Consider the following 25,608-nt stretch of genomic DNA (forward strand, 5'->3'; position numbering starts at 1 on the left):
AATCCGAAGGAACTCGCTCTGTGAGAAAGCCCTTTCAGAGACTAAACTGCAAAATATAAGCTTTTTAATTGTTTGTGTTTGAAGTGACCTTAAAGACGTTCAATGTGTAAGAGAAGGAAGAATTTTAAGGGTTCTTCCTGGTTGTGGGTAGTGGCTCGGATCACGGGAAGGAGTTGGAATTAACTATATTCTCATTGGTAATAGAAAGGCAGCTAAATGCATTTCACATGAGCCAAAGATTGCTGGTCCCAATTTCTTCTGCCGCTGAAAAGGAAATACAGGATTAAAAAAAGACTCTTGTCTTTACTCACAGAGAATTAACCTCAGGAAGGTGACGGTCACTCAGGAAGCTGGTGGTTAGCCTGGTGAAGAAACCAAAGGTTGATTTACTTGAAATTGCACCTGCCTTGGGCAGTGGGAGGTGCAAGAGGGAGCTATATATTCCCATCTCGGCGCTCACCGCGCAGACCCTGACAGGCTCCCCGCCCACCTCTGCCTCCTCCAGGATCACAGGTAAGGGCTGCCAGCAGCGCTGCTTCACTGCACGGAGCTCTTCTGAAAGTGGCAACAGTGATGTGCATCGTCTCATTGGTCTGTTTCATTTTGTCTGATTGTTCTTTACCTAGTCTGCTAGAAAGTAAGTAAAATGCATTTTTCATCTGATTTAATCTGGAGGCAATTTGTTTATTTGCATAAAAATAATCCTTTAGGAGCACATGGGATGCGGGGATAGGATGTCTGGCCCCCACAGATTCTTCGTGAAAAAAGCAGAGAGTTTCCTCACAGTAGAAGGCTGATGTGGCAACATCCACCTCTCTTGGGATCTGTTGTAAAGCGTTTTCTACACAGTTTTAGTATAGTCAGCAAGGACACAAAGATAAAGAGACACACTATTTCTTTTTCACAAAAGTTTTCTTTGAAATAGTAATTTCAATAGGCTTCTAATGATGAAATGTTTACATGTGTGTTAAAATGGATTTGAAAAGTCAAAAGAAGAAAAACATTACTTGCCAGAAACCTACAACCTACATAAAAGGCATTTCGATTAAGAAAATTGTATTACAGACTAACCTTCCCTTCAGTAAAGTCATTATAAAATGACGGATGCTTTTCCAGGAGCTCCAGACAGCGTCAAGACACCATGGATTCACTCAGTGGACCAATCAGCCACTTCGCAGTCGATCTGTACCAACAGATCAGATGGACATCAACCGGAAAGAATATCTTCTACTCCCCCCTCAGCATCATGTCAGCCTTGGGCATGCTTTACTTGGGGTCCCGAGGAAACACTGCTGCACAACTTCAGAAGGTAGGTGGCAGCTTCCTTTACCTAGAACAGTTGGCACTGGTCCCTCTGTTGTCTTGTGTTCAGATGGTCACTGATCTGGCTGTCCCCAGGGCTCGCACAGAGAGCGGCAAGCAGCCGCGTGAGTGGGTGTGTCCAAAGTGGTGGGGGACACACGTCTTCCCCAGTGCCCGGCCCCCTCTGCTTCCCTGAGCCCAGACCTCCTCTGGGACCCACATGAACCCCTACAACTGCCCCCAACCCGAGGGGAAGAGCTCAGGTAAAAGAGACACATTGACTACACTCCATGGGAGACAGCTTGGCGTGCTCCCTCTGCAGTGAGTGAAGATGAATCAGGATTCTTTGAAGCGGCTGGTGATCAGCCCGCTTTGCTGTGTCATCAAGGAGCAAAATGCTTACACTTTACTTCGCTTTGTTCTTAAGTCTTTGTTTCTCTCTTTAGTGTTTTTTTTTTTTTTTTTTGCTTTGGTTTGGGGCTTTAGTTTGTTTTCTTGCAAACTTTCTTCCTTTTTGCCTTCTTTTTTCCTTCCTCCCTTCCTTTCTTTCCTTTCCTTCTTTGAGGTAAAGATCTTTACAATTTCTTTGTCCCACTTCCTGTCTCCCGCAGGCCCTTCATTTTAAAAAGGTCGCAGAGAACCCAACAGGAGGAGCCACAGCAGATCCGGTGAGTCCCAGTGCACTTGGGCCTGGAGGGAGATCACACATCCAAGACGGTCGCACGTTACACTGGGAATTTCAGATAAACGGAGGAAAGTCCATTTTTAGGGAAAATCTTAAGCAAAATAAATTGGACAGAGTTGTGTCTCATTTTATATTACATATTTATTTCATACATCTGTTTCCCTAAAAGGAGATTAGCATCTCCTTAAGATCATGGGCTCTGGAGCCCGAAGTTACCTGCGAATTCCTTCTCACAAAAGCTGTTCACAAAGAGGGAAGAGCAAAATACAACTGCTCTGAGTCATCGAGTCCCCATCCCAATTAACCAGGGGCAGTAACAGGTCAGCTGCAGTACATGCAGATGCATGCAAACCACGGCAACAGTGCCTGGATGATGGAAACCCTGACACGTGTTATGTACTCCATTTACAGAATCCCAATCATTACCATAATCAGAATAATGTGGCTAAAGTGATGTAATTTCAGTTAACTCATACATTAGAGTCAGAGCAATAAGCACACATGCAGATGTATTTTGGACAAACGTTGACTGAGGGTTATGACTGTAGACCGAACAGTCCAAAGCCCTCAGCGAGCAGGCGCACGGTTCCGGGTTCACACAGGCCTGAGGTGCATAATTCGCTTTGCTGCACTGTCTCCTTGGACAACTTTTGGAACTCTCAGAGGGCTCTTGTTTCCACGGGAATTGGGCTAAAGACTTAGAGAGAGCCATGTCAGGCCGTCGGCACGTTACCCAGCACACACGGCTCCTGCACTGGGAGTCTGACCGTTGTGAGTGAAGAGCCATCGAGCACAGCGCGCAGGACTCAGACGGACATCTCAACAGGCAGCGGAACGGGGCTTCCTGTCGAAACAGAGGGTGACTTACGCTTTGACGTTCTCATTCCCCTGATGACTGTGAGAGATGCAGTGCGGTTCTAGCCTTCAAGGAGCGTAAGTTTACTGGGAAGCGAGATCTAACCGTGAGACAATGAAGGCACAGCCCGCAGCGGAATGGTGCTGCATCTCTGCGTCAAACTAGACGTGTTTGGAGAATGTTGGAGGAGGAGGCATTTCCAGGAAGACCGAGTGTAAGGATTTGAAGGATATTTCCGAGAAAATACACCGAATACCAGGGAATAACAGCAAATGTCATCGGTGGGGATACAGTGCGTTAGAAACAGATCTAACAGACTTATGTGGGTTTAGTATTTACACCAAGAGAGAAACTGATGAGCTCTCGTTTTGATGTTTGAAGGCTGAAAATCCAGAAAATCATCAGTTTCAAAAGCTTCTGACTGAATTAAACAAACCCACTGACGCCTATGAGCTGAGCGTCGCCAACAGGCTCTATGGCAGAAAGGAGTTTCCCTTCCTTCAGGTGAGTTTCCCTGGCCTGCCCACACGTTTCATCCGCATCCTGGTCCTCGGCCCCCCGGTCTCTAAGTGGGGGAGGAGAGGCAGGGGAGCCTGGCTGACCCCCACGGAGAGCATTTACCCCAGGGACTTCGGTCTCTCGCACCACAATCCACCCTCGGGTTTCCAGAGCCTGACCACTCAGCAGTGATGTGCGTTTGGGATGGTCCCACATCCTCTCTCTGGTCATGACTGAGCATAATTTAATTTGGGGATGCTTACGAAGTTACTCACCAATTACTCTTAATTCCTCCTTTCTTCCTTCCCATGTCAAAGGAATACATGGATAATGTGAAGAAGTTGTACCTAGCCAGTGTGGAATCTGCTGATTTTGCGAATGCTCCAGAAGAAAGTCGACAGATGATTAATTCCTGGGTGGAAAAACAAACTAATGGTACGTTATGAAAGGGTTAGTCACTAAGAAACACTTTTGAGTCCCCGGGGTGTGTGATCTGCCCCCCACGCTGGACACTGCATGGGGTGCCAGGAAAGGGTTGAGATGAGACTGCAGAGGATGGGGGAGGACGTGCAGATGTGGGATGGTCACAGTAAATGTGGAGAGAAACAAGGGGGCCCAGGAGGGATCCCAGCACCAGCTCCTGGAAACACAGCTGGAGTCTAGGGGTGAAGTGTCTTTGTGGATCTCAGGTCTCTGCTCAAACTTCCGTTAATTTCACACCTATTTTGTTAGTACATTAACTTCTGGATTATGATCATGAGGAGAAAATATTAAAAGGATTCCCTCATCCTCTAAACCATCCTTCTTGTCACCTGCAGCAGAGCTGCCTGGCCCGTTCTCCATGCCCACGTCCTGCACAGATGGTCACATCCATCTCCCCAACCAAGGCAATGGATGGACAAACTCTCCATCCTCTGAACCACGTCCAACCTCCCATCCTAATTATAGGTCAAACCTATAGCAGTTCAAAGTGGAGAAATAATAGGAAGACACCCCGGGGAATGGTTTAGGGTTCATTTCATTCATCCTAAAGAGCATTCAGGCCTATTTCCTCTGATTAGTGAGTCAAATGTGGAAAGATGGGGGAAGGAGAAAGGAAGAAAGGAAAGAAAGAAAGAAAGAAAGAAAGAAAGAAAGAAAGAAAGAAAGAAAGAAAGAAAGAAAGAAAGAAAGAAAGAAAGAAAGAAAGAAAGGAAGGAAGGAAGAGAAAGAAAAAAAAAAGAAAGAGAGAGAACAAAAGGAAGGAAGGAAGGAAGAAACAAAGGAATTAAGGAAAGAAAGAGTTGTTAAGAAACAAAGAATAGAACAAATTCAAGGGAAACAAGAGAGGAAAGCAGGTGTTGAGGGCACCGGGAGGGAAGGGTACAGTGAGAGAGGGAGGAAATTGACTCCTGGAAAGATCAGCTGAAATCTGTTCATCCATACTTGGTGTGAGATGACTGATGTCACCAGAGACTGAACGCCTTCCCAGTCATAAGAAGGCGTCTCCATGAGGGGAACCCCGTCATCCTGGTGCCAGGAGAGAACCTTCACTTTGGGAACTATTGGGCATGGTGTCCCTAATATGGTGACTTGTGAGAATGTTTTAATGATCAGTTGTAACTTTCAAAAGATCTTCGAGAAAAACCTCGTGTGCCTTCATGAAGACCTTCCATTTTCTTTCTTTGCAGAAAAAATCAAGGATCTATTTCCCAAAGATTCTCTTGAGAGATCCACCGCTCTAGTGCTGGTGAACGCAATCTATTTCAAAGGGCAGTGGCACCAGAAATTTAAGGAAGAAAACACGGTGGAGGAAAAATTTTGGCTGAACAAGGTATTGTCTATACTTTACTTACATAATGTAACCTAACTACGAGGAATGTGAAATTTAAATGCATAATGATTAATGGGCAACTGCAGTAGAAAATAGAATGTGTCAAGGTTCTATTTTCTTATCTTTTTTTTCTTTATTTACTTGGGAATCTTTGAAGAAACTCTTGTCTAACTTACAGATTCCCCAGACCATCCCGTAGAAGGAGGATGAGTTTGGTATCTCAAAAATATTGTCCGTTTTTGTGACTTGTGGTCATTTGCCATTTGTTTGCCATATTAATTTCTTGCAGGATAGAAGCAAATCTGTGCAGATGATGAAAGAAAGGAACACCTTCAATTTCACCTCCCTGGAGGACATGCAAGTCAAGATCCTGGAAATACCGTACAAAGGCACAGAGCTAAGCATGATGCTGCTGCTGCCCAATGCAGTAGATGGTCTGCAGAAGGTAAAGCCGTGCACCTCCAAGTCTTCCTACGGTTGCTTCCATTCCTAGCAATACAAACAAAGTAGACTGTTCATACATTGGTGGTGCAGGCTGGCAGAGATCCAGCACAGAACAAACAAATTTCTCAAGAATCACAGTCTGCTAGGGAGAATATATAGAAAATCTGTCCATCACAGGTTGCATTAATATTCTGATGAACCTATGGAATGTCATTTCACAAAACTATATTCCTAGCTCTACATCTTCCTATTTTGCAACCCTAACATCCTGCAGTATATTCCAGTCCACTCATTGGAAGACAAGAAAATTAACACTCAGATGTAGGAGACACATGGAGGTATTTGCCAGTTCACTCACAAACAAAACAAAGAAATTAAAACAGTCAAGTTTACATATTGCATATGAAATCAGTGGTTTTGTAGACTGTGGGCCAATAGATTTATCTTCATGCCCACATTTCCATGTGGAAGTATTCTGTCCCTAGGAGCTCAGAAGCCATGCTGACCTTCATTGCTCGGAGTATTTGAAAAAGGAGGAACTATAGAATTTTCTTCTTAGCATTGCTTTAATACAGTTAATATGTAAAAATATGCAAAACAGTATCTGACATGAAAGGACATTCTGTAAATGGCGGTCTGCCATTACTATTAAAGCTGCTGCTGACGCTGACGTGGCAGTGAGACTGCCACACTCAGAGTTTGTACAGAGTGACACTGGCAACCGGAAGTCCTTGGGGAAAATCCTGTGGCAATAAATGTGAACAAACATCAGAGTACTCTTGCTCCAGCTCTGCGGTCCCCATTATCTTGGATCCAGGGAACCCCAGTTCTGGGATTTTAGCCTATGGCAACAAGTCTAAACAAGGCAAACGCTCTTGGACAGAAGTGGCTCAAAATAATGAAAAATTTTTAACAAGGAACAATGGTACATGTTTGTGTTCCCAGTAGTTTAGTTTAGGGATTGACACGCAGTGAAGGTATATTCACACAGATGTTCATTAAATAAAGATAGATACACTGAGTATCAATTTAATGGTAGTATTATGCAACAATTTAAACTTGATTACAGAAATATATATCTCTATGGGAAAAGTTTAGGAGTAAGTCAAGCAAGGGAAAAGAATACAAGTAGGATGTATGCTATGAATGTGCAATGTAAAAATTTATGAAGGAAAGACATTAACAAGAGAAGACTGAAAATGAGGCGTGCCACACATACGGAGCGTGAGAATTGAACAGTTCATCTTCTACAAAGTAATCTTATTTAATGATTCTGTTGTTCCATGTATGTATGTGTATATAAATTTATACATATATACATTTTAAAGGTATGTATATATGCTAGTATAATTTTGTGTACATATATAGCAAAAAATAGGAATGTCATGACTATATAAGAACATTTACTGAATTATATAATATATATTCAGGACTCTCTTCCTTTTGACTCCTTGGATTAAATCTAATCACTTCAATCTCCTGTACTTACACTTACTGTTAAGATAAAGATTCCCCACACATTACAATCCAGTGTTAAGCTGGGCTCCATGTCCTTGTTTTCCATCCTTACAGCTGGAAGATAAACTCACTGCTGAGAAATTATTAGAGTGGACAAGCTCACAGAATATGAGGCAGAGTGAAGTGGATTTACACTTACCTCGGTTCAAAGTGGAAGAGAGCTATGACCTCAAGGACATACTGGAAGCCCTGGGGGTGGTGGACGCCTTCAGTTCACGGGATGCCGACCTCTCAGGCATGACCGGGGAACACAGCCTGGTGGTGTCTCAAGCCGTGCACAAGTCCTTTGTGGAGGTGAATGAGGAGGGCACGGAGGCCGCAGCGGCCACAGGCATCAGTATAGGTTTAACGTCAGCACCACGTTATGAACGTTTCCATTGTGATCACCCTTTCCTGCTCTTCATCAGACACAACAAGACCAACAGCATCCTCTTCTTGGGCAGAGTCTCTTCCCCTTAGATGTGGTTACCCTTGCACAGCCCTAGGGGCACATGCACAGAGTCCTTCTGATACACTGATTGCTGGAAGGAACGGGTTCTCCTTGATGTGTTTCCATTTCCACCCTCATGGTCATCACTAAGAATCCAACCACTGATATACCATGCCTGTCTGTTGCTCTCTATCTACAATCACATGTTGGGGCTACTTTATTTCCCCATGATAATTTTGCTTCAGACAAAATCTCCAAAATATGATACAAATATATTTCAATCCTTTATCTTCATCTAAATTTGAAATATCATATCTGGTGTTTTAGAAAATTCTAGCTACTATTCAAACCTATTGACCTAGACACGCACATGTATTTGAATTTTGGTGGTATGTGGAACACTTATGTGACCTAAGCTTTTGGTTTTATGAAATACATTATCAATAAAACAATGACTCATTCATATCATTTGTTGCTTTTCCTCTTTTTTCCTTTCAACAAAGTGCAAGTGCCCACCACATATACAAAAGGTATTTTAGAAATACCTGGTATTATCTATACAAAGGTAATAGAGTATGATGACGCAGAAGAAGGAAGCCAGTACCGGAACATGAATGGCTCTGTAACCTGTGTCCAGAACTTAAACATGAGTCTGGAACTCAGACACTTGGTATAAACTGAATCTCTAAAGATGTGAGTCTGATGATATGATTAGAGTTACCGGGAGAAACATGGTCACGGTAGCTAGAGGGAAGGATGTCATCACACTGGAAGAGAAGAAAGTGAAGAAAGCAGGACCAAGACAGGACCCTGAAGTACATCAAGATATAAACGTCAAGTATTGCCAGTTTTTATTTTCTAGAACATAGCTTTTTAAGAAAGGACAGGAGGAATCTTTTGGAGTTGAGAGATATGTCAATGACATAGATTGGGGTCATGCTTTCATAGATGTAGACTCACCTGAAAACTCATTAAGTTGTACATATTAAATAGGTACAACACTTACTATATCAATCATACATCAATAAATTATGTCTTATTGGAAAGTAAAAAAAAATACATTCTATGCCTAAAAAATAAAAATAAAGATAATAGGAGTTTAACAAGGAATACAATGCTTATGTGCATACAAAGTACCACCCCACAGGTAGCACCTCATTCCCACTGGATTGACCAAAGCTGAAATTGAAAGACGGGTCAGACCCCCTGTGGAGAGAATGTGGATCAACCACAACTCTCATGCGCTGCCTGTGGGAATACAAAAGCTGCAACCACTTTGGAAAACATCTTGCAGGCTTAGTTTCTCCATCTTTATTTAGATCAAATTGACCTTCAATTGTGAGTAAGTTTAAAGCGCACAACCTGTTGATTTGATACACTTGGTTACTGCAAAATGATCCCGCCATAGCTGTAGCTAAGCCCTCAATTACATCACAACGTTACCATCTCCTTTTTGTGAGCTGTTTTTGATCAAGGACGGCTGTCTAATTGTTGATCTCTGAGGGGGAATGGAGTCTGGGCTCTCCTACGTGGCACTTTCGGTGATGTCACTCCAGAAATCTTTAAATCTCTATGGCTGAGCAACGCACTTGCGGACAAAGTTTTCCTCAAGTGTACAAAGAGACCTGCGTCGGTACTTTCTTAAAAAATTAAAGGTATTACCAATGGATCCATGCCTTGATTTTACACTAGAGCTCTGAATACACAAGTCACAAAAGGACTGTATGAAAATGTTCATTGATGACTTATTTGTGACTGTCAAAACCTGGGAAAAACTCAAGTTTGTGTCAGCAGGTGAGCTGTAGTGCAAACAAAAGAGGGGCACTTGGTGGTAAAAAGAAGAAACTACTGATCCTGCAGAAACATGGATAAAAGCCCAGCACTGTGCTGTGAGAAACAGGACCTGGACAGAGAGCACACGTCCTGTGATTCCACCTATACGGTGCCCTGAACAAGCAAAACGAACGTGTGGTGACAGAAAGCTGCTTGGCGGTTCCCGAGGCTGGACTTGGGGAAGAAACTGATTGTTCAAAACTCCGAGGGAAATTTTGGAGTGAGACGAATGCTCTACAGCTTGATTGGATGATGGTCACAGTGGTTTGCATTTGTCAACAGTCATCACACTGCAGTCTTGTAACCTGTGGATTTTATTGTATGTAAATGGTACCGCAATAAATTTGATGAAGAATGAGATAGAGGAGGAGATTTGAACAAAGCACACATAGTAGGTATTGCCTCAGAAGAATGTCTGGTGTACGGAAGCGCTTCATAATTAAATCTGTTTTTAAGATAGCCCCCTATTTAGGAAAACAATTTTCAAGGTGCATTAGGTATACTTCATTTTATCTCACTTTATAATATATTATTTAAAAAAATTAAAAAAAATTTTTTATTGAGGTATAGTTGATTTACAATGTTAGTTTCAGGTGTACAACAAAGTGATTCAGGTATACATATACATGCAAATACACTTTTTTCTTTTCACACTCTTTTCCATTATATTTTATTCTAAGAAATTGAACATGGTTCCCTGTACTGCACAGTAGGGCCTTGTTGCTTATATTGTTTATATATAATAGTGTGTATCTGTTCATCCCAAACTCCTACTCTATCTCTTCCCCACCCTTTCCCCTTTGGTAACCATGATTTGTATTCCATGTCCATGAGTTTGGTTTTGATGTGTAAATAGAATTTGTATCATTTTGTAAAAATTCCTCATAGAAGTCAAATCATGATATTTGTCTTTCTTTGTGAGACTTACTTTACTTAGTATGACATATGATAATCTCTAGGTCCATCCGTGTTGCTACAAATGGCATTATTGCTTTTTTTTCTATAGCTGAGTAATATTGCATGCATCTCAGTTAATTTTAAATAGTGTGTACTCAAAACCAGAGGTTGAATAAATCTTCAATTCAAAATACTTACTGATTCATAAAAGACAATAACTCAAAAATGACAATTGTGTGTTGGTGTCAGGAGTGGGAGGGGAGAATCTGTACACGAGTATGCTTTGGGAGTAGAACCTTGATTCTCACGATACACAGTGGGAAAGTCAAATATTGTCTTACTGTTTTCATGACACTGGTTGTGATCTTGTGGTTTGGGGGCTCCCAGAGTCTGCAGAACACACAAGAAGAATCCTTTGCACACAAGGGAATGCTGGAAATGTCTACTGGGTTAGGACTTCAGAAAGTATATATTGAACTTAAGCAGAAAGTGTGCCATTAAAATATTGAGAAAGAAGCCACATTCCAGAGGGTGAAGAAGGAGAAATATGGAGCCTAGACGCTGAAAAACTTGAAGGAGAAAAGAAGTTTATATACAGGGAGTGTCTGGAGAGACTGACTTTGCTTGCTTAAGAATGAGAGGGAATGTCAATGTGTTGACACCAGAAGGCGGCCCCACCCAAGACACAGAGGTTCATTCAGGAAAGGTGTGTAATTGCTGTTCTTGAGGAAATGGAGGTGGTAATACAAAAAGAGAAGGAAGAGTTACAGGTTACAGGGCACAAATGTCTGAAGTTTAGAGGATGACGGGAAGATGAAGAATTTCCAAAATAATACTTGTTTTTCTTTAATGAAATAGGAGAAAGAGACATCAAGTGAAAATGATCAGGCTATGGGATGAGTAGAGAATTTAAGAAAGGAAAGCAAGGTTTCAGAAGCTTTGAGGGAAAAGTAAAAAGGAGCTGACTCAAGAGAATAGAAAGATATGGGAACACTGTAGGGAGAACAGCTTAAATCAGAAATCATGCCCCGTATGTGTGCGTGTGTGTGTGTGTCAAAATAGCATAAAATGGAATTTACCACTTTAATCATTTCTAACCCAACAATCCAGTGGCATTAAGTACATACATTGTTGTGTGGCTGCCACCAGTATGGTGGCTCCTCAAACTGGTTCCCAGAATAGTTGCACCATTCCCACCAGCAATTCTCAAGTGTCCCATGTTCTTCACATCCCTGCCACACCGTGAGCTTCTGTTGTGGACGTTTCCATATCTTCTTTCAAAAAACGCCTATCCAATACTTTGCAAATTTTCAGTTGGGTTTTTTGTTTTTGTTTTTGGTGTTGAGTTGAAGGAGTTCTTCAAGTATTGCGAATATTAGAACTTTATCAGATATATGGTTGGAAATGTTTCTGAGTTGTTTTACACTCTCTAGACGGTGCCTTACGATGCATTATAATTTTAAATGTTGATGATGTCCAAGTTTTCCAGTTTCTTTTCTGTTGCCTGTATTTGGGTGGCATATCAAAGACTACATGAACAAATCCTATGTCCTATTTTTCTATCATGCATTCCTCTAAGAATTTTGTACTTCTAGCTTTTACATTTAGGTTTTGACTTGTATTCATAAAAGATACTTGTTTGTAGTTTTTTTTAATATACTGTCTATCTAGCTTCGATTTCAGGGTAGTGTTACCCTCAAAAAATAAGTTGGGAAGTGTTCCCTCCTCTTGAATTTATCGGTAGAGTATGAGAAGGAATGTTGTTAACTTTTTAAAGTATCTGGTGGAATTCACCAGTGAATCCTTGTAGCCCAGGGCTTCTCTTTTCCAGAAGAAAGCATGATTTTTTTAGTGAAGAAAAAATGAGGCCATATTCCTTTTCATGATGAGATGAAATAGAGTCCATCCACCGTCCTGTCTATGAAACATCATTCTCTCTCCGGGGATCCCACCACTCAATAACTTTAAGAACCGCAGGGTGTTTCCCAAGTTGGGATAAAGAGGGGAGTCATCAGCCTTCTGCTTGTTTAAAGAGGAAACACCAGAATTCTCTTCTGTCCCCGGGAGGTCTTGTACTGCTGACTTGCTGTTGCAGTCCCTGCCACATGGTGTCAGTAGTGGTGCGGCCAGAAAGGGGAGCACCTGGCAGCACACAGCAGCACCATGTCTGGATCTGGACACTGCAACAGTGATGGCCAAACCCTTTGCTCAAGAACAACTCAGAACTTCCCCTTCAAACCTCCCACAGTTTTTACTTCACAGCTACACATTTTGTCCATAACATAAATAGTTAGAAAGGATATGATTCCTATCCTATTATGAGTGTTGCTATGTTAAATACAACTGTTCCACACACTACTAAATGCATGTAGTGGAATACTTTCAAAACGCATGACAGCCCACTTAACTTTCGAATGTTTTGCATCATTCCTTCTTCCATGGAAATGACATTTCCATTCCACTTTCTCCAAAGAATTTTATCCTAATTGTGTATTTTAAAGTCTTTTCTTGATAACATTGTCAGCCTTCTAACCAATGAAAATATAAATTTAAAATATGAAATATTCTTAGTTTCCAAGATCATATTGCTCTGAACATTTCATACATCTCTTCCTCAAAGGACTCAAAATCGACCTACCGTATGATCCCGCAATGCCACACTTGGGAAAGGCAGCCATCCCTTGACAACCTAGCTGAAAGGAAAGCGAGTGACAAACTCCCTGACCTCACCCAGCTGGGGGTCTTCCCTTGCTGCCTCCCACTGACCAGATGCAATGTCCCCAGAGGACAAGGACCCTGACTATGTCTCCCTAAATCTCTGCCTGCTGAGGCCACTGGAGTTGAGGGGGTGAAGGGAGAAACCAGAGAAGGAAAATAAAATTCCCAGCACACCCACATCCCATGTAATCAAATTGGCTTATCTCTCTAGAACTTTCCATCTCCATTAATACTCCATAGTAGAAATCAACAATAATTAATATTGCCTCTATATAAACAATATATTCAAATAGATATTAAAGGTCATGCATCTAAGTTTTTTAAGGGTTTTCTTCAAAAGGGAGGAGATTCAACTGGAAAGGAGATGTAAAATGAAACAAGAATGAATTCAATTTTTGCCAACACACTGAAAGTTTTGCGGTCCTCCAGTTCCGAAGCAGTTAGGATGGAGTGGAAACCCATAAAGGGCGGAGGGGCAACAAATTCCTTAGTGAATATTAAGGAGTAACATCCAAGATGGTAGGTAGGTGGGCACATGGTAAATTACCTGATTGGCCAGAAACTTGAAGCAGGGCTTTCGGACAGGGAAACGACAATGGCTAGAAAAGGCAGCAGGAATAAAAGAAATAGAAGAGCATGTGCCCGGGCTTCACGGTACGGAGATGGGGGAGAAAGGAGCTGCCTCTGCAAGATCAAGGACCTGCAATCGTAGAGAAAATCCGTGTTTCAGCTAAAGCAACGAGGAAGAGGGACAGTTCCAGGAGAAGGGGAAGCCTGCATTGGTTTCTCTGGGCAGCAGAACAGGAAAGGCAGGATCAAGCAGGGAGGGAGTTGCAAAATATCACCGAGGAACAGCATTGTATTTGATTGAAAGCAGAGCAGGGTGACTGTCTGGGTGGTATCTGAGGCGTGGGAATGGGGCGAGGGGTGGAGGTTATATGAATCTGTCTCATTCTGCCTTCATAAACCCACCAATTCCCTAAGTAGTGTCTTTTAATAGATTATTGGAGTTGGCTCTCCTCCGTGAAAATTAAAGCCAAGCTTATTAACCCCATTCTGATACTTTTCAACGTGGACATGTCCACGCCTGTATCTGCATCTGTGGGGAATTTACAGAAGATACTCGACTGTTGGATGCTTGGAGGATCTTCTGCGCTAAGCAGCTTCCCTATACACAGGCACAACCACGTACTTGCAAACAAAGAGGAAATGACATGCCTCCTAGGATGTGCAACGTAACAATACTGACAGACACTCACCCCTTCACAGGGAAGTAAGGGCCAGGAAACCCGAGAAGATATGTCTTAACTAATCTATCAATGTATTAGAACGAGCACGATAGTTCCTGAAGGTGTGACTTGCTCTTGAGTTTTATTGGGATCCTGGATTCCGAGAAGCAGTGATGATGGTGTATATTTAGAAAATTCCCAGAGACGTGAGTTGGAAATTATTCATTTGCAAAATCTTCTGAGAACTGCTGAGTCTTCTGACACAGTATGACATTAGAATGTCATATTCCTGTCCATTACATGCCAGAAGCCATCGTCAGAGACTGGGGAAAACAAAAATATGCTGTGGCTTCTTATTTGAACTATCTCAAGATCTCTTTAAATTTAACCAAACTTCTGCTCATTATCAATTGGTCCCTTTTCCTCAAAGCCAACTTCTGCATGACAAATCGTAGGAGTTTATTTTCAGAATTCATCCTTAGCTGAAAGTTCCTTCGAAGGCCAGTCTATCCTACTTTGTCCCCCTGTTCCTTCCCCCAGGCTCCAGGCTGAGCTTCTTGCTTCTGTCCTCCTGGGATCAGGTCTCTTTATCTTTCAGCCCAAAGAGACCCTTCTCGCTCCTTCTCCAGGAACCCCAACTCTCTCTGTGGCCTGTGATACAATCTTGTCTAGAAGCTCCTATTCCTCATGTTCGTAATTTTTCATTCGGGGTCTTTTTCTGCTATTTTTTAGATTCACTTCTTCATGATAACTTCAGGAGTCTACATCCCCCCTCACCCCCACCCAGTTTCAACTCAGGAATCTTTTACCTACAGGAGAATTCAAGGGTCACTACACACAGATTGACGGAGGAGACCTAAGAGTAGCAGGGCTGGGGGCTGGGGGGCCAGGCAGAATAATCTTTATGTGTTAGACACTCAAGTCCCCTTTCCACCTCTTCCCACCCGTCTCCATCCCCTGTGCTTCAGGGCCTTTGGCGGGTGAATCTTCCTGCGAATACGTGATGTGCTGAGACAGGCTCTGATCATGGCAGGTGCCGCCAGTAGGAAGTGGTGGCGACGGGCAGAGAATCACAACACGAAACACACGTACCTCCAGCACATTCTGTTGGGAACGTAAAACAGTGCAGCTGTGGTGGGAGCCAAACTGGCAGCCCCTCTACATCCACACAGACCTGCCGCATGAGCCAGAGCTCTCACACTCAGGTATGCACCTGGGAAACTAAAACACATGTACAAGGAAGTCACCCCAATTCTGTCCGCCTCGCACTGGCCCTGTTTGCCTGTGGCCTGAGCCTAAAAGAGTGTCTGTCTGAATGCCCAGTTTTCCCTTCTAGGGGCTACGGGGTCCCCAGAGGAGAGTTTTGGGGCTTTCAGTTTGACTCACTCCTGTCTTCAGTTTGTGGGAGGACATTGTCCCTTTGGAGAGTGCAAAGGAGACAGACGGTTTCTATTTAAACACACAGAGATGTGACAATTTAAGCCCATAGTGTGTCTAACGTAGTGTGGGGGGTGGATACACATGCCGCTCCGGAGCCAGCTACCTGCCTGGACAGCGCGCCTGTGCCATTCACGGCCCAGAGAAACCTGGGCTTTGGTTCAGCCACTGTGTACCTCATTTCTGTCATCTGTGAAATGGGGAAAACAAAGGGAGGTGTTGAAGAGGCAAAGGGGTGAAGACATATCCCCACGCGGTAAAATGGAACCGTTTTCAACGTGCTTCTGCTATGGGAAAGTCAGACACATGAAGAGACTGAGGCTCCAGTGGAGACACGTAACCATGGCATTCAGAGAACGCTTTTCCTCCTTTTTCTCTCAGGCATTAGACTCTGCTGTCCAGACCAAGAACCGGCAGCCGGCGTGCTCGAGGGCAGGCTGACCAAGACATGTCGTGATTCTGCAGCTCAAATAATTTATTTTGCTGTTTCCTCTTTGTACAAAAAATGAGAATACTGCCACCAAACTGGCCCCTGTTGGCATCCATTGTTCTTCTCACCGAGAACATGTTAACGCTGCAAGGAAATGAACCTCCCACTGACCTCAGGAATCAGGGAACACTGGGCTTGGCTGCAAGAGGCACGACAGGGAGACCACTGCCAAGGTCCAGCCTCTAAGGGAAGGCAGATGCCGCCTGTTCTCCATCTACTGCAGGGACACCTCGTCAACATCTCTTATGCTGTAATTCAAACGATTTTTTGGTTACAAACAGTAAATCCGAAGGAACTCGCTCTGTGAGAAAGCCCTTTCAGAGACTAAACTGCAAAATATAAGCTTTTTAATTGTTTGTGTTTGAAGTGACCTTAAAGACGTTCAATGTGTAAGAGAAGAAAGAATTTTAAGGGTTCTTCCTGGTTGTGGGTAGGGGCTCGGATCACGGGAAGGAGTTGGAATTAACTATATTCTCATTGGTAATAGAAAGGCAGCTACATGCATTTCACATGAGCCAAAGATTGCTGGTCCCAATTTCTTCTGCCGCTGAAAAGGAAATACAGGATTAAAAAAAAGACTCTTGTCTTTACTCACAGAGAATTAACCTCAGGAAGGTGACGGTCACTCAGGAAGCTGGAGGTTAGCCTGGTGAAGAAACCAAAGGTTGATTTACTTGAAACTGCAGCTGCCTTGGGCAGTGGGAGGTGCAAGAGGGAGCTATATATTCCCATCTCAGCGCTCACCGCGCAGACTCTGACAGGCGCCCCACCCACCTCTGCCTCCTCCAGGATCACAGGTAAGGGCTGCCAGCAGCACTGCTTCACTGCACGGAGCTCTTCTGAAAGTGATAGCAATGATGCGCATCGTCTCATTGGTCTGTTTCGTTTTGTCTGATTGTTCTTTACCTAGTCTGCTAGAAAGTAAGTAAAATGCATTTTTCATCTGATTTAATCTGGAGGCAATTTGTTTATTTGCATAAAAATAATCCTTTAGGAGCACATGGGATGCGGGGATAGGATGTCTGGCCCCCACAGATTCTTCGTGAAAAAAGCAGAGAGTTTCCTCACAGTAGAAGGCTGATGTGGCAACATCCACCTCTCTTGGGATCTGTTGTAAAGCGTTTTCTACACAGTCTTAGTATAGTCAGCATGGACACAAAGATAAAGAAACACACTATTTCTTTTTCACATAAGTTTTCTTTGAAATAGTAATTTCAATAGGCTTCTAATGATGAAATGTTTACATGTGTGTTAAAATGGATTTGAAAAGTCAAAAGAAGAAAAACGTTACTTGCCAGAAACCTACAACCTACATAAAAGGCATTTCGATTAAGAAAATTGTATTACAGACTAACCTTCCCTTCAGTAAAGTCATTATAAAATGACGGATGCTTTTCCAGGAGCTCCACACAGCGTCAAGACACCATGGATTCACTCAGTGGACCAATCAGCCACTTCGCAGTCGATCTGTACCAACAGATCAGACGGACATCAACTGGGAAGAATATCTTCTACTCCCCCCTCAGCATCATGTCAGCCTTGGGCATGACTTACTTGGGGTCCCGAGGAAACACTGCTGCACAACTTCAGAAGGTAGGTGGCAGCTTCCTTTACCTGGAACAGTTGGCACTGGTCCCTCTGTTGTCTTGTGTTCAGATGGTCACAGATCTGGCTGTCCCCAGGGCTCGCACAGAGAGCGGCAAGCAGCCGCGTGACTGGGTGGGCCCGGGGTGGTGGGGAACACATGTCACCCCCAGTGCCCAGCCCCCTCTGCTTCCCTCAGCCCAGACCTCATCTGGGACCCACATGAACCCCTACAAATGCCCCCCAACCAGAGAGGAAGAGTTTATCTAGAAGTGACACATTGACTACACTCCGTGGGAGACAGCTTTGCGTGCTCCCTCTGCAGTGAGTGAAAATGAATCAGGATTCTTTGAAGCGGCTAGTGATTAACCCGCTTTGCTATGTCCTCAAGGAGCAAAATGCTTACACTTTACTTCGCTTTGTTCTTAAGTCTTTGTTTCTCTCTTTAGTTTGTTTTTTTTTTTTTTGCTTTGGTTTGGGGTTTTAGTTTGTTTTCTTGCAAACTTTCTTCCTTTTTGCCTTCTTTTTTCCTTCCACCCTTCCTTTCTTTCCTTTCCTTCTTTGAGGTAAAGATCTTTACAATTTCTTTGTCCCACTTCCTGTCTCCCGCAGGCCCTTCACTTTAAAAGGGTCACAGAGAACCCAACAGGAGGAGCCACAGCAGATCCGGTGAGTCCCAGTGCACTTGGGCCTGGAGGGAGATCACACATCCAAGACGGTCGCACGTTACACTGGGAATTTCAGATAAACGGAGGAAAGTCCATTTTTAGGGAAAATCTTAAGCAAAATAAATTGGACAGAGTTGTGTCTCATTTTATATTACATATTTATTTCATACATCTGTTTCCCTAAAAGGAGATTAGCATCTCCTTAAGATCATGGGCTCTGGAGCCCGAAGTTACTGCGAATTCCTTCTCACAAAAGCTGTTCACAAAGAGGGAAGAGCAAAATACAACTGCTCTGAGTCATCGAGTCCCCATCCCAATTAACCAGGGGCAGTAACAGGTCAGCTGCAGTACATGCAGATGCATGCAAACCACGGCAACAGTGCCTGGATGATGGAAACCCTGACACGTGTTATGTACTCCATTTACAGAATCCCAATCATTACCATAATCAGAATAATGTGGCTAAAGTGATGTAATTTCAGTTAACTCATACATTAGAGTCAGAGCAATAAGCACACATGCAGATGTATTTTGGACAAACGTTGACTGAGGGTTATGATTGTAGACCGAACAGTCCAAAGCCCTCAGCGAGCAGGCGCACGGTTCCGGGTTCACACAGGCCTGAGGTGCGTAATTCGCTTTGCTGCACTGTCTCCTTGGACAACTTTTGGAACTCTCAGAGGGCTCTTGTTTCCACGGGAATTGGGCTAAAGACTTAGAGAGAGCCATGTCAGGCCGTCGGCACGTTACCCAGCACACACGGCTCCTGCACTGGGAGTCTGACCGTTGTGAGTGAAGAGCCATCGAGCACAGCGCGCAGGACTCAGACGGACATCTCAACGGGCAGCGGAACGGGGCTTCCTGTCGAAACAGAGGGTGACTTACGCTTTGACGATCTCATTCCCCTGATGACTGTGAGAGATGCAGTGCGGTTCTAGCCTTCAAGGAGCGTAAGTTTACTGGGAAGCGAAATCTAACCGTGAGACAATGAAGGCACAGCCCGCAGCGGAATGGTGCTGCATCTCTGCGTCAAACTAGACGTGTTTGGAGAATGTTGGAGGAGGAGGCATTTCCAGGAAGACCGAGTGTAAGGATTTGAAGGATATTTCAGAGAAAATACACCGAATACCAGGGAATAACAGCAAATGTCATCGGTGGGGATACAGTGCGTTAGAAACAGATCTAACAGACTTAGGTGGGTTTAGCATTTACACCAAGAGAGAAACTGATGAGCTCTCGTTTTGATGTTTGAAGGCTGAAAATCCAGAAAATCATCAGTTTCAAAAGCTTCTGACTGAATTAAACAAACCCACCGACGCCTATGAGCTGAGCGTCGCCAACAGGTTCTATGGCGGAAAGGAGTTTCCCTTCCTTCAGGTGAGTTTCCCTGGCCTGCCCACACCCTTCATCCGCATCCTGGTCCTCGGCCCCCCGGTCTCCAAATGGGGGAGGTGAGGCAGGGGAGCCTGGCTGACCCCCACGGAGAGCATTTACCCCAGGGACTTCGGTCTCTCGCACCACAATCCACCCTCGGGTTTCCAGAGCCTGACCACTCAGCAGTGATGTGCGTTTGGGATGGTCCCACATCCTCTCTCTGGTCATGACTGAGCATAATTTAATTTGGGGATGCTTATGAAGTTACTCACCAATTACTCTTAATTCCTCCTTTCTTCCTTCCCATGTCAAAGGAATACATGGATAATGTGAAGAAGTTGTACCTAGCCAGTGTGGAATCTGCTGATTTTGCGAATGCTCCAGAAGAAAGTCGACAGATGATTAATTCCTGGGTGGAAAAACAAACTAATGGTACGTTATGAAAGGGTTAGTCACTAAGAAACACTTTTGAGTCCCCGGGGTGTGTGATCTGCCCCCCACGCTGGACACTGCATGGGGTGCCAGGAAAGGGTTGAGATGAGACTGCAGAGGATGGGGGAGGACGTGCAGATGTGGGATGGTCGCAGTAAATGTGGAGAGAAACAAGGGGGCCCAGGAGGGATCCCAGCACCAGCTCCTGGAAACACAGCTGGAGTCTGGGGGTGAAGTGTCTTTGTGGATCTCAGGTCTCTGCTCAAACTTCCGTTAATTTCACACCTATTTTGTTAGTACATTAACTTCTGGATTATGATCATGAGGAGAAAATATTAAAAGGATTCCCTCATCCTCTAAACCATCCTTCTTGTCACCTGCAGCAGAGCTGCCTGGCCCGTTCTCCATGCCCATGTCCTGCACAGATGGTCACATCCATCTCCCCAACCAAGGCAATGGATGGACAAACTCTCCATCCTCTGAACCACGTCCAACCTCCCATCCTAATTATAGGTCAAACCTATAGCAGTTCAAAGTGGAGAAATAATAGGAAGACACCCCGGGGAATGGTTTAGGGTTCATTTCATTCATCCTAAAGAGCATTCAGGCCTATTTCCTCTGATTAGTGAGTCAAATGTGGAAAGATGGGGGGAGGAGAAAGGAAGAAAGAAAGGAAGGAAGGAGGGACGGAAGGAAGGAAGGAAGGAAGGAAGGAAGAAAGAAAGAAAGAAAGAAAGAAAGAAAGAAAGAAAGAAAGAAAGAAAGAAAGAAAGAAAGAAAGAAAGAAAGAAAGAAAGAAAGAAAGAAAGAAGGAAAGAAAGAAGGAAAGAAAAGAAAGGAAGGAAGGAAGAGAAAGAAAAGAAAGGAAGGAAGGAAGAGAAAGAAAGAAAAAAAGAAAGAGAGAGAGAACAAAAGGAAGGAAGGAAGGAAGAAACAAAAGAATTAAGGAAAGAAAGAGTTGTTAAGAAACGAAGAATAGAACAAATTCAAGGGAAACAAGAGAGGAAAGCAGGTGTTGAGGGCACCGGGAGGGAAGGGTACAGTGAGAGAGGGAGGAAATTGACTCCTGGAAAGATCAGCTGAAATCTGTTCATCCATACTTGGTGTGAGATGACTGATGTCACCAGAGACTGAACGCCTTCCCAGTCATAAGAAGGCGTCTCCATGAGGGGAACCCCGTCATCCTGGTGCCAGGAGAGAACCTTCACTTTGGGAACTATTGGGCATGGTGTCCCTAATATGGTGACTTGTGAGAATGTTTTAATGATCAGTTGTAACTTTCAAAAGATCTTCGAGAAAAACCTCGTGTGCCTTCATGAAGACCTTCCATTTTCTTTCTTTGCAGAAAAAATCAAGGATCTATTTCCCAAAGATTCTCTTGACAGCTCCACCGCTCTAGTGCTGGTGAACGCAATCTATTTCAAAGGGCAGTGGCACCAGAAATTTAAGGAAGAAAACACGGTGGAGGAAAAATTTTGGCTGAACAAGGTATTGTCTATACTTTACTTACATAATGTAACCTAACTACGAGGAATGTGAAATTTAAATGCGTAACGATTAATGGGCAACTGCAGTAGAAAATAGAATGTGTCAAGGTTCTATTTTCTTATCTTTTTTTTCTTTATTTACTTGGGAATCTTTGAAGAAACTCTTGTCTAACTTACAGATTCCCCAGACCATCCCATAGAAGGAGGATGAGTTTGGTATCTCAAAAATATTATCCGTTTTTGTGACTTGTGGTCATTTGCCATTTGTTTGCCACATTAATTTCTTGCAGAATAGAAGCAAATCTGTGCAGATGATGAAAGAAATGAACACCTTCAATTTCACCTCCTTGGAGGACATGCAAGTCAAGATCCTGGAAATACCGTACAAAGGCACGGAGCTAAGCATGATGCTGCTGCTGCCCAATGCAGTAGATGGTCTGCAGAAGGTAAAGCCGTGCACCTCCAAGTCTTCCTACTGTTGCTTTGATTCCTAGCTATACAAACAAAACAGGCTGTTCATACATTGGTGGTGCAGGCTGGCAGAGACCCAGCACATAACAAAGAAATTTCTCAAGAATCACAGTCTGCTAGGGAGAATATATAGAAAATCTGTCCATCACAGGTTGCATTAATATTCTGATGAAACTATGGAATGTCAGTTCACAAAACTATATACCTAGGTCTACATCTTCCTATTTTGCAACCCTAACAACCTGCAGTATATTCCAGTCCACTCATTGGAAGACAAGAAAATTAACACTCAGATGTAGGAGACACATGGAGGTATTTGCCAGTTCACTCACAAACAAAACAAAGAAATTAAAACAGTCACGTTTACATATTGCATATGAAATCAGTGGTTTTGTAGACTGTGGGCCAATAGATTTATCTTCATGCCCACATTTCCATGTGGAAGTATTCTGTCCCTAGGAGCTCAGAAGCCATGCTGACCTTCATTGCTCGCAGTATTTGAAAAAGGAGGAACTATAGAATTTTCTTCTTAGCATTGCTTTAACATAGTTAATATGTAAAAATATGCAAAACAGTATCTGACATGAAAGGACATTCTGTAAATGGCGGTCTGCCATTACTATTAAAGCTGCTGCTGACGCTGACGTGGCAGTGAGATTGCCACACTCAGAGTTTGTACAGAGTGACACTGGCAACCGGAAGTCCTTGGGGAAAATCCTGTGGCAATAAATGTGAACAAACATCAGAGTACTCTTGCTCCAGCTCTGCGGTCCCCATTATCTTGGATCCAGGGAACCCCAGTTCTGGGATTTTAGCCTATGGCAACAAGTCTAAACAAGGCAAATGCTCTTGGACAGAAGTGGCTCAAAATAATGAAAAATTTTTAACAAGGAACAATGGTACATGTTTGTGTTCCCAGTAGTTTAGTTTAGGGATTGACACGCAGTGAAGGTATATTCACACAGATGTTCATTAAATAAAGATAGATACACTGAGTATCAATTTAATGGTAGTATTATGCAACAATTTAAACTTGATTACAGAAATATATATCTCTATGGGAAAAGTTTAGGAGTAAGTCAAGCAAGGGAAAAGAATACAAGTAGGATGTATGCTATGAATGTGCAATGTAAAAATTTATGAAGGAAAGACATTAACAAGAGAAGACTGAAAATGAGGCGTGCCACACATACGGAGCGTGAGAATTGAACAGTTCATCTTTTACAAAGTAATCTTATTTAATGATTCTGTTGTTCCATGTATGTATGTGTATATAAATTTATACATATATACATTTTAAAGGTATGTATATATGCTAGTATAATTTTGTGTACATATATAGCAAAAAATAGCAATGTCATGACTATATAAGAACATTTACTGAATTATATAATATATATTCAGGACTCTCTTCCTTTTGACTCCTTGGATTAAATCTAATCACTTCAATCTCCTGTACTTACACTTACTGTTAAGATAAAGGTTCCCCACACGTTACAATCCAGTGTTAAGCTGGGCTCCATGTCCTTGTTTTCCATCCTTACAGCTGGAAGATAAACTCACTGCTGAGAAATTATTAGAGTGGACGAGCTCACAGAATATGTGGAAGAGTCAAGTGGATTTACACTTACCTCGGTTCAAAGTGGAAGAGAGCTATGACCTCAAGGACATACTGGAAGCCCTGGGGGTGGTGGACGCCTTCAGTTCACGGGATGCCGACCTCTCAGGCATGACCGTGGAACACAGCCTGGTGGTGACTAAAGCCGTGCACAAATCCTTTGTGGAGGTGAATGAGGAGGGCACGGAGGCCGCAGCGGCCACAGGCATCAGTACAGGTATAACTTTAACGTCAGCACCACGTTATGAACGTTTCCATTGTGATCACCCTTTCCTGTTCTTCATCAGACACAACAAGACCAACAGCATCCTCTTCTTGGGCAGAGTCTCTTCCCCTTAGATGTGGTTACCCTTGCACGGCCCTAGGGGCACATGCACAGAGTCCTTCTGATACACTGATAGCTGGAAGCAACAGGTTCTCCTTGATGTGTTTCCCTTTCTAACCTCATGGTCATCACTAAGAATGTAACCTTTGAAATAACATTTCTCTCTGTCTCTCTCTTTCTACAATCACATGTTGGCCTACTTTATTTCCCAGTGATAATTTCTCTTCAGAAAATGTCCAAAATGGGATACAAGTATATTTCAATACTTTATCTTCATCTTAGTTTGAAATATCATATCTGGTGTTTTAGAAAATTATAGCTACTATTCAAACCTATTGACCTAGACACGCACATGTATTTGAATTTTGGTGGTATGTGGAACACTTATGTGACCTAAGCTTTTGGTTTTATGAAATACATTATCAATAAAACAATGACTCATTCATATCATTTGTTGCTTTTCCTCTTTTTTCCTTTCAACAAAGTGCAAGTGCCCACCACATATACAAAAGGTATTTTAGAAATACATGGTATTATCTATACAAAGGTAATAGAGTATGATGACGCAGAAGAAGGAAGCCAGTACCGGAACATGAATGGCTCTGTAACCTGTGTCCAGAACTTAAACATGAGTCTGGAACTCAGACACTTGGTGTAAACTGAATCTCTAAAGATGTGAGTCTGATGATATGATTAGAGTTACCGGGAGAAACATGGTCACGGTAGCTAGAGGGAAGGATGTCATCACACTGGAAGAGAAGAAAGTGAAGAAAGCAGGACCAAGACAGGACCCTGAAGTACATCAAGATATAAACGTCAAGTATTGCCAGTTTTTATTTTCTAGAACATAGCTTTTTAAGAAAGGACAGGAGGAATCTTTTGGAGTTGAGAGATATGTCAATGACATAGATTGGGGTCATGCTTTCATAGATGTAGACTCACCTGAAAACTCATTAAGTTGTACATATTAAATAGGTACAACACTTACTATATCAATCATACATCAATAAATTATGTTTTATTGGAAAGTAAAAAAAAATACATTCTATGCCTAAAAAATAAAAATAAAGATAATAGGAGTTTAACAAGGAATACAATGCTTATGTGCATACCAAGTACCACCCCACAGGTAGCACCTCATTCCCACTGGATTGACCAAAGCTGAAATTGAAAGACGGGTCAGACCCTCTGTGGAGAGAATGTGGATCAACCACAACTCTCATGTGCTGCCTGTGGGCATACAAAAGCTGCAACCACTTTGGAAAACGTCTTGCAGGTTTAGTTTCTCCATCTTTATTTAGATCAAATTGACCTTCAATTGTGAGTAAGTTTAAAGCGCACAACCTGTTGATTTGATACACTTGGTTACTGCAAAATGATCCCGCCATAGCTGTAGCTAAGCCCTCAATTACATCACAACGTTATCATCTTTCTGTGAGCTGTTTTTGATCAAGGACAGCTGTCTAATTGTTGATCTCTGAGGGGGAATGGAGTCTGGG

General features: G+C 42.9%; 2 protein-coding genes and 2 long non-coding RNA genes across 5 annotated transcripts; 2 read left to right on the plus strand and 2 right to left on the minus strand.

Annotated features, from left to right (window-relative positions):
- LOC116286087 (serpin B3-like) lies at nt 1-8,011 on the plus strand. Of its 2 annotated transcripts, none has more exons than XM_072952212.1 (8): nt 1-513; nt 1,117-1,309; nt 1,914-1,970; nt 3,225-3,347; nt 3,659-3,776; nt 5,012-5,154; nt 5,444-5,599; nt 7,171-8,011. In XM_072952212.1, the coding sequence occupies exons 2-8, from the start codon at nt 1,142-1,144 to the stop codon at nt 7,573-7,575; spliced, it is 1,170 nt and encodes a 389-aa protein (XP_072808313.1). In that variant the 5' UTR covers nt 1-513; nt 1,117-1,141; the 3' UTR covers nt 7,576-8,011. The 2 variants fall into 2 exon arrangements, with proteins under 2 accessions (XP_072808313.1, XP_072808314.1); XM_072952213.1 differs by lacking the exon at nt 1-513 and adding an exon at nt 578-637.
- On the plus strand, nt 481-24,556 carry LOC140690444 (serpin B4-like). The gene is made up of 8 exons (XM_072952214.1): nt 481-513; nt 17,551-17,743; nt 18,347-18,403; nt 19,657-19,779; nt 20,091-20,208; nt 21,554-21,696; nt 21,986-22,141; nt 23,713-24,556. The coding sequence occupies exons 2-8, from the start codon at nt 17,576-17,578 to the stop codon at nt 24,121-24,123; spliced, it is 1,176 nt and encodes a 391-aa protein (XP_072808315.1). The 5' UTR covers nt 481-513; nt 17,551-17,575; the 3' UTR covers nt 24,124-24,556.
- On the minus strand, nt 2,086-7,389 carry LOC140690445 (uncharacterized). Its single transcript, XR_012065711.1, has 3 exons — nt 7,256-7,389; nt 3,617-3,753; nt 2,086-2,831 (listed from the first exon to the last, which is right to left on the minus strand). It is a non-coding gene; the product is annotated as an uncharacterized lncRNA (long non-coding RNA).
- On the minus strand, nt 18,676-23,930 carry LOC140690446 (uncharacterized). Its single transcript, XR_012065712.1, has 3 exons — nt 23,798-23,930; nt 20,049-20,185; nt 18,676-19,263 (listed from the first exon to the last, which is right to left on the minus strand). It is a non-coding gene; the product is annotated as an uncharacterized lncRNA (long non-coding RNA).
- Nucleotides 24,557-25,608: the final 1,052 nt, after the last annotated feature.

The sequence above is a fragment of the Vicugna pacos genome, chromosome 30 (genome assembly GCF_048564905.1).
Source record: "Vicugna pacos chromosome 30, VicPac4, whole genome shotgun sequence".
In the NCBI taxonomy this organism is placed as follows: domain Eukaryota; kingdom Metazoa; phylum Chordata; class Mammalia; order Artiodactyla; family Camelidae; genus Vicugna; species Vicugna pacos.

Bases quoted from the DNA above. Each gene is read 5' to 3' on its own strand.
- LOC116286087 (XM_072952212.1), top strand. From the start codon at position 1,142: ATGGATTCACTCAGTGGACCAATCAGCCACTTCGCAGTCGATCTGTAC. The intron at 3,348-3,658 runs GTGAGTTTCCCT...CCCATGTCAAAG, and splicing joins AGGAGTTTCCCTTCCTTCAG to GAATACATGGATAATGTGAA. The intron at 5,600-7,170 runs GTAAAGCCGTGC...CCATCCTTACAG, and splicing joins CAGTAGATGGTCTGCAGAAG to CTGGAAGATAAACTCACTGC.
- LOC140690444 (XM_072952214.1), top strand. From the start codon at position 17,576: ATGGATTCACTCAGTGGACCAATCAGCCACTTCGCAGTCGATCTGTAC. The intron at 21,697-21,985 runs GTATTGTCTATA...AATTTCTTGCAG, and splicing joins AAAAATTTTGGCTGAACAAG to AATAGAAGCAAATCTGTGCA. The intron at 22,142-23,712 runs GTAAAGCCGTGC...CCATCCTTACAG, and splicing joins CAGTAGATGGTCTGCAGAAG to CTGGAAGATAAACTCACTGC.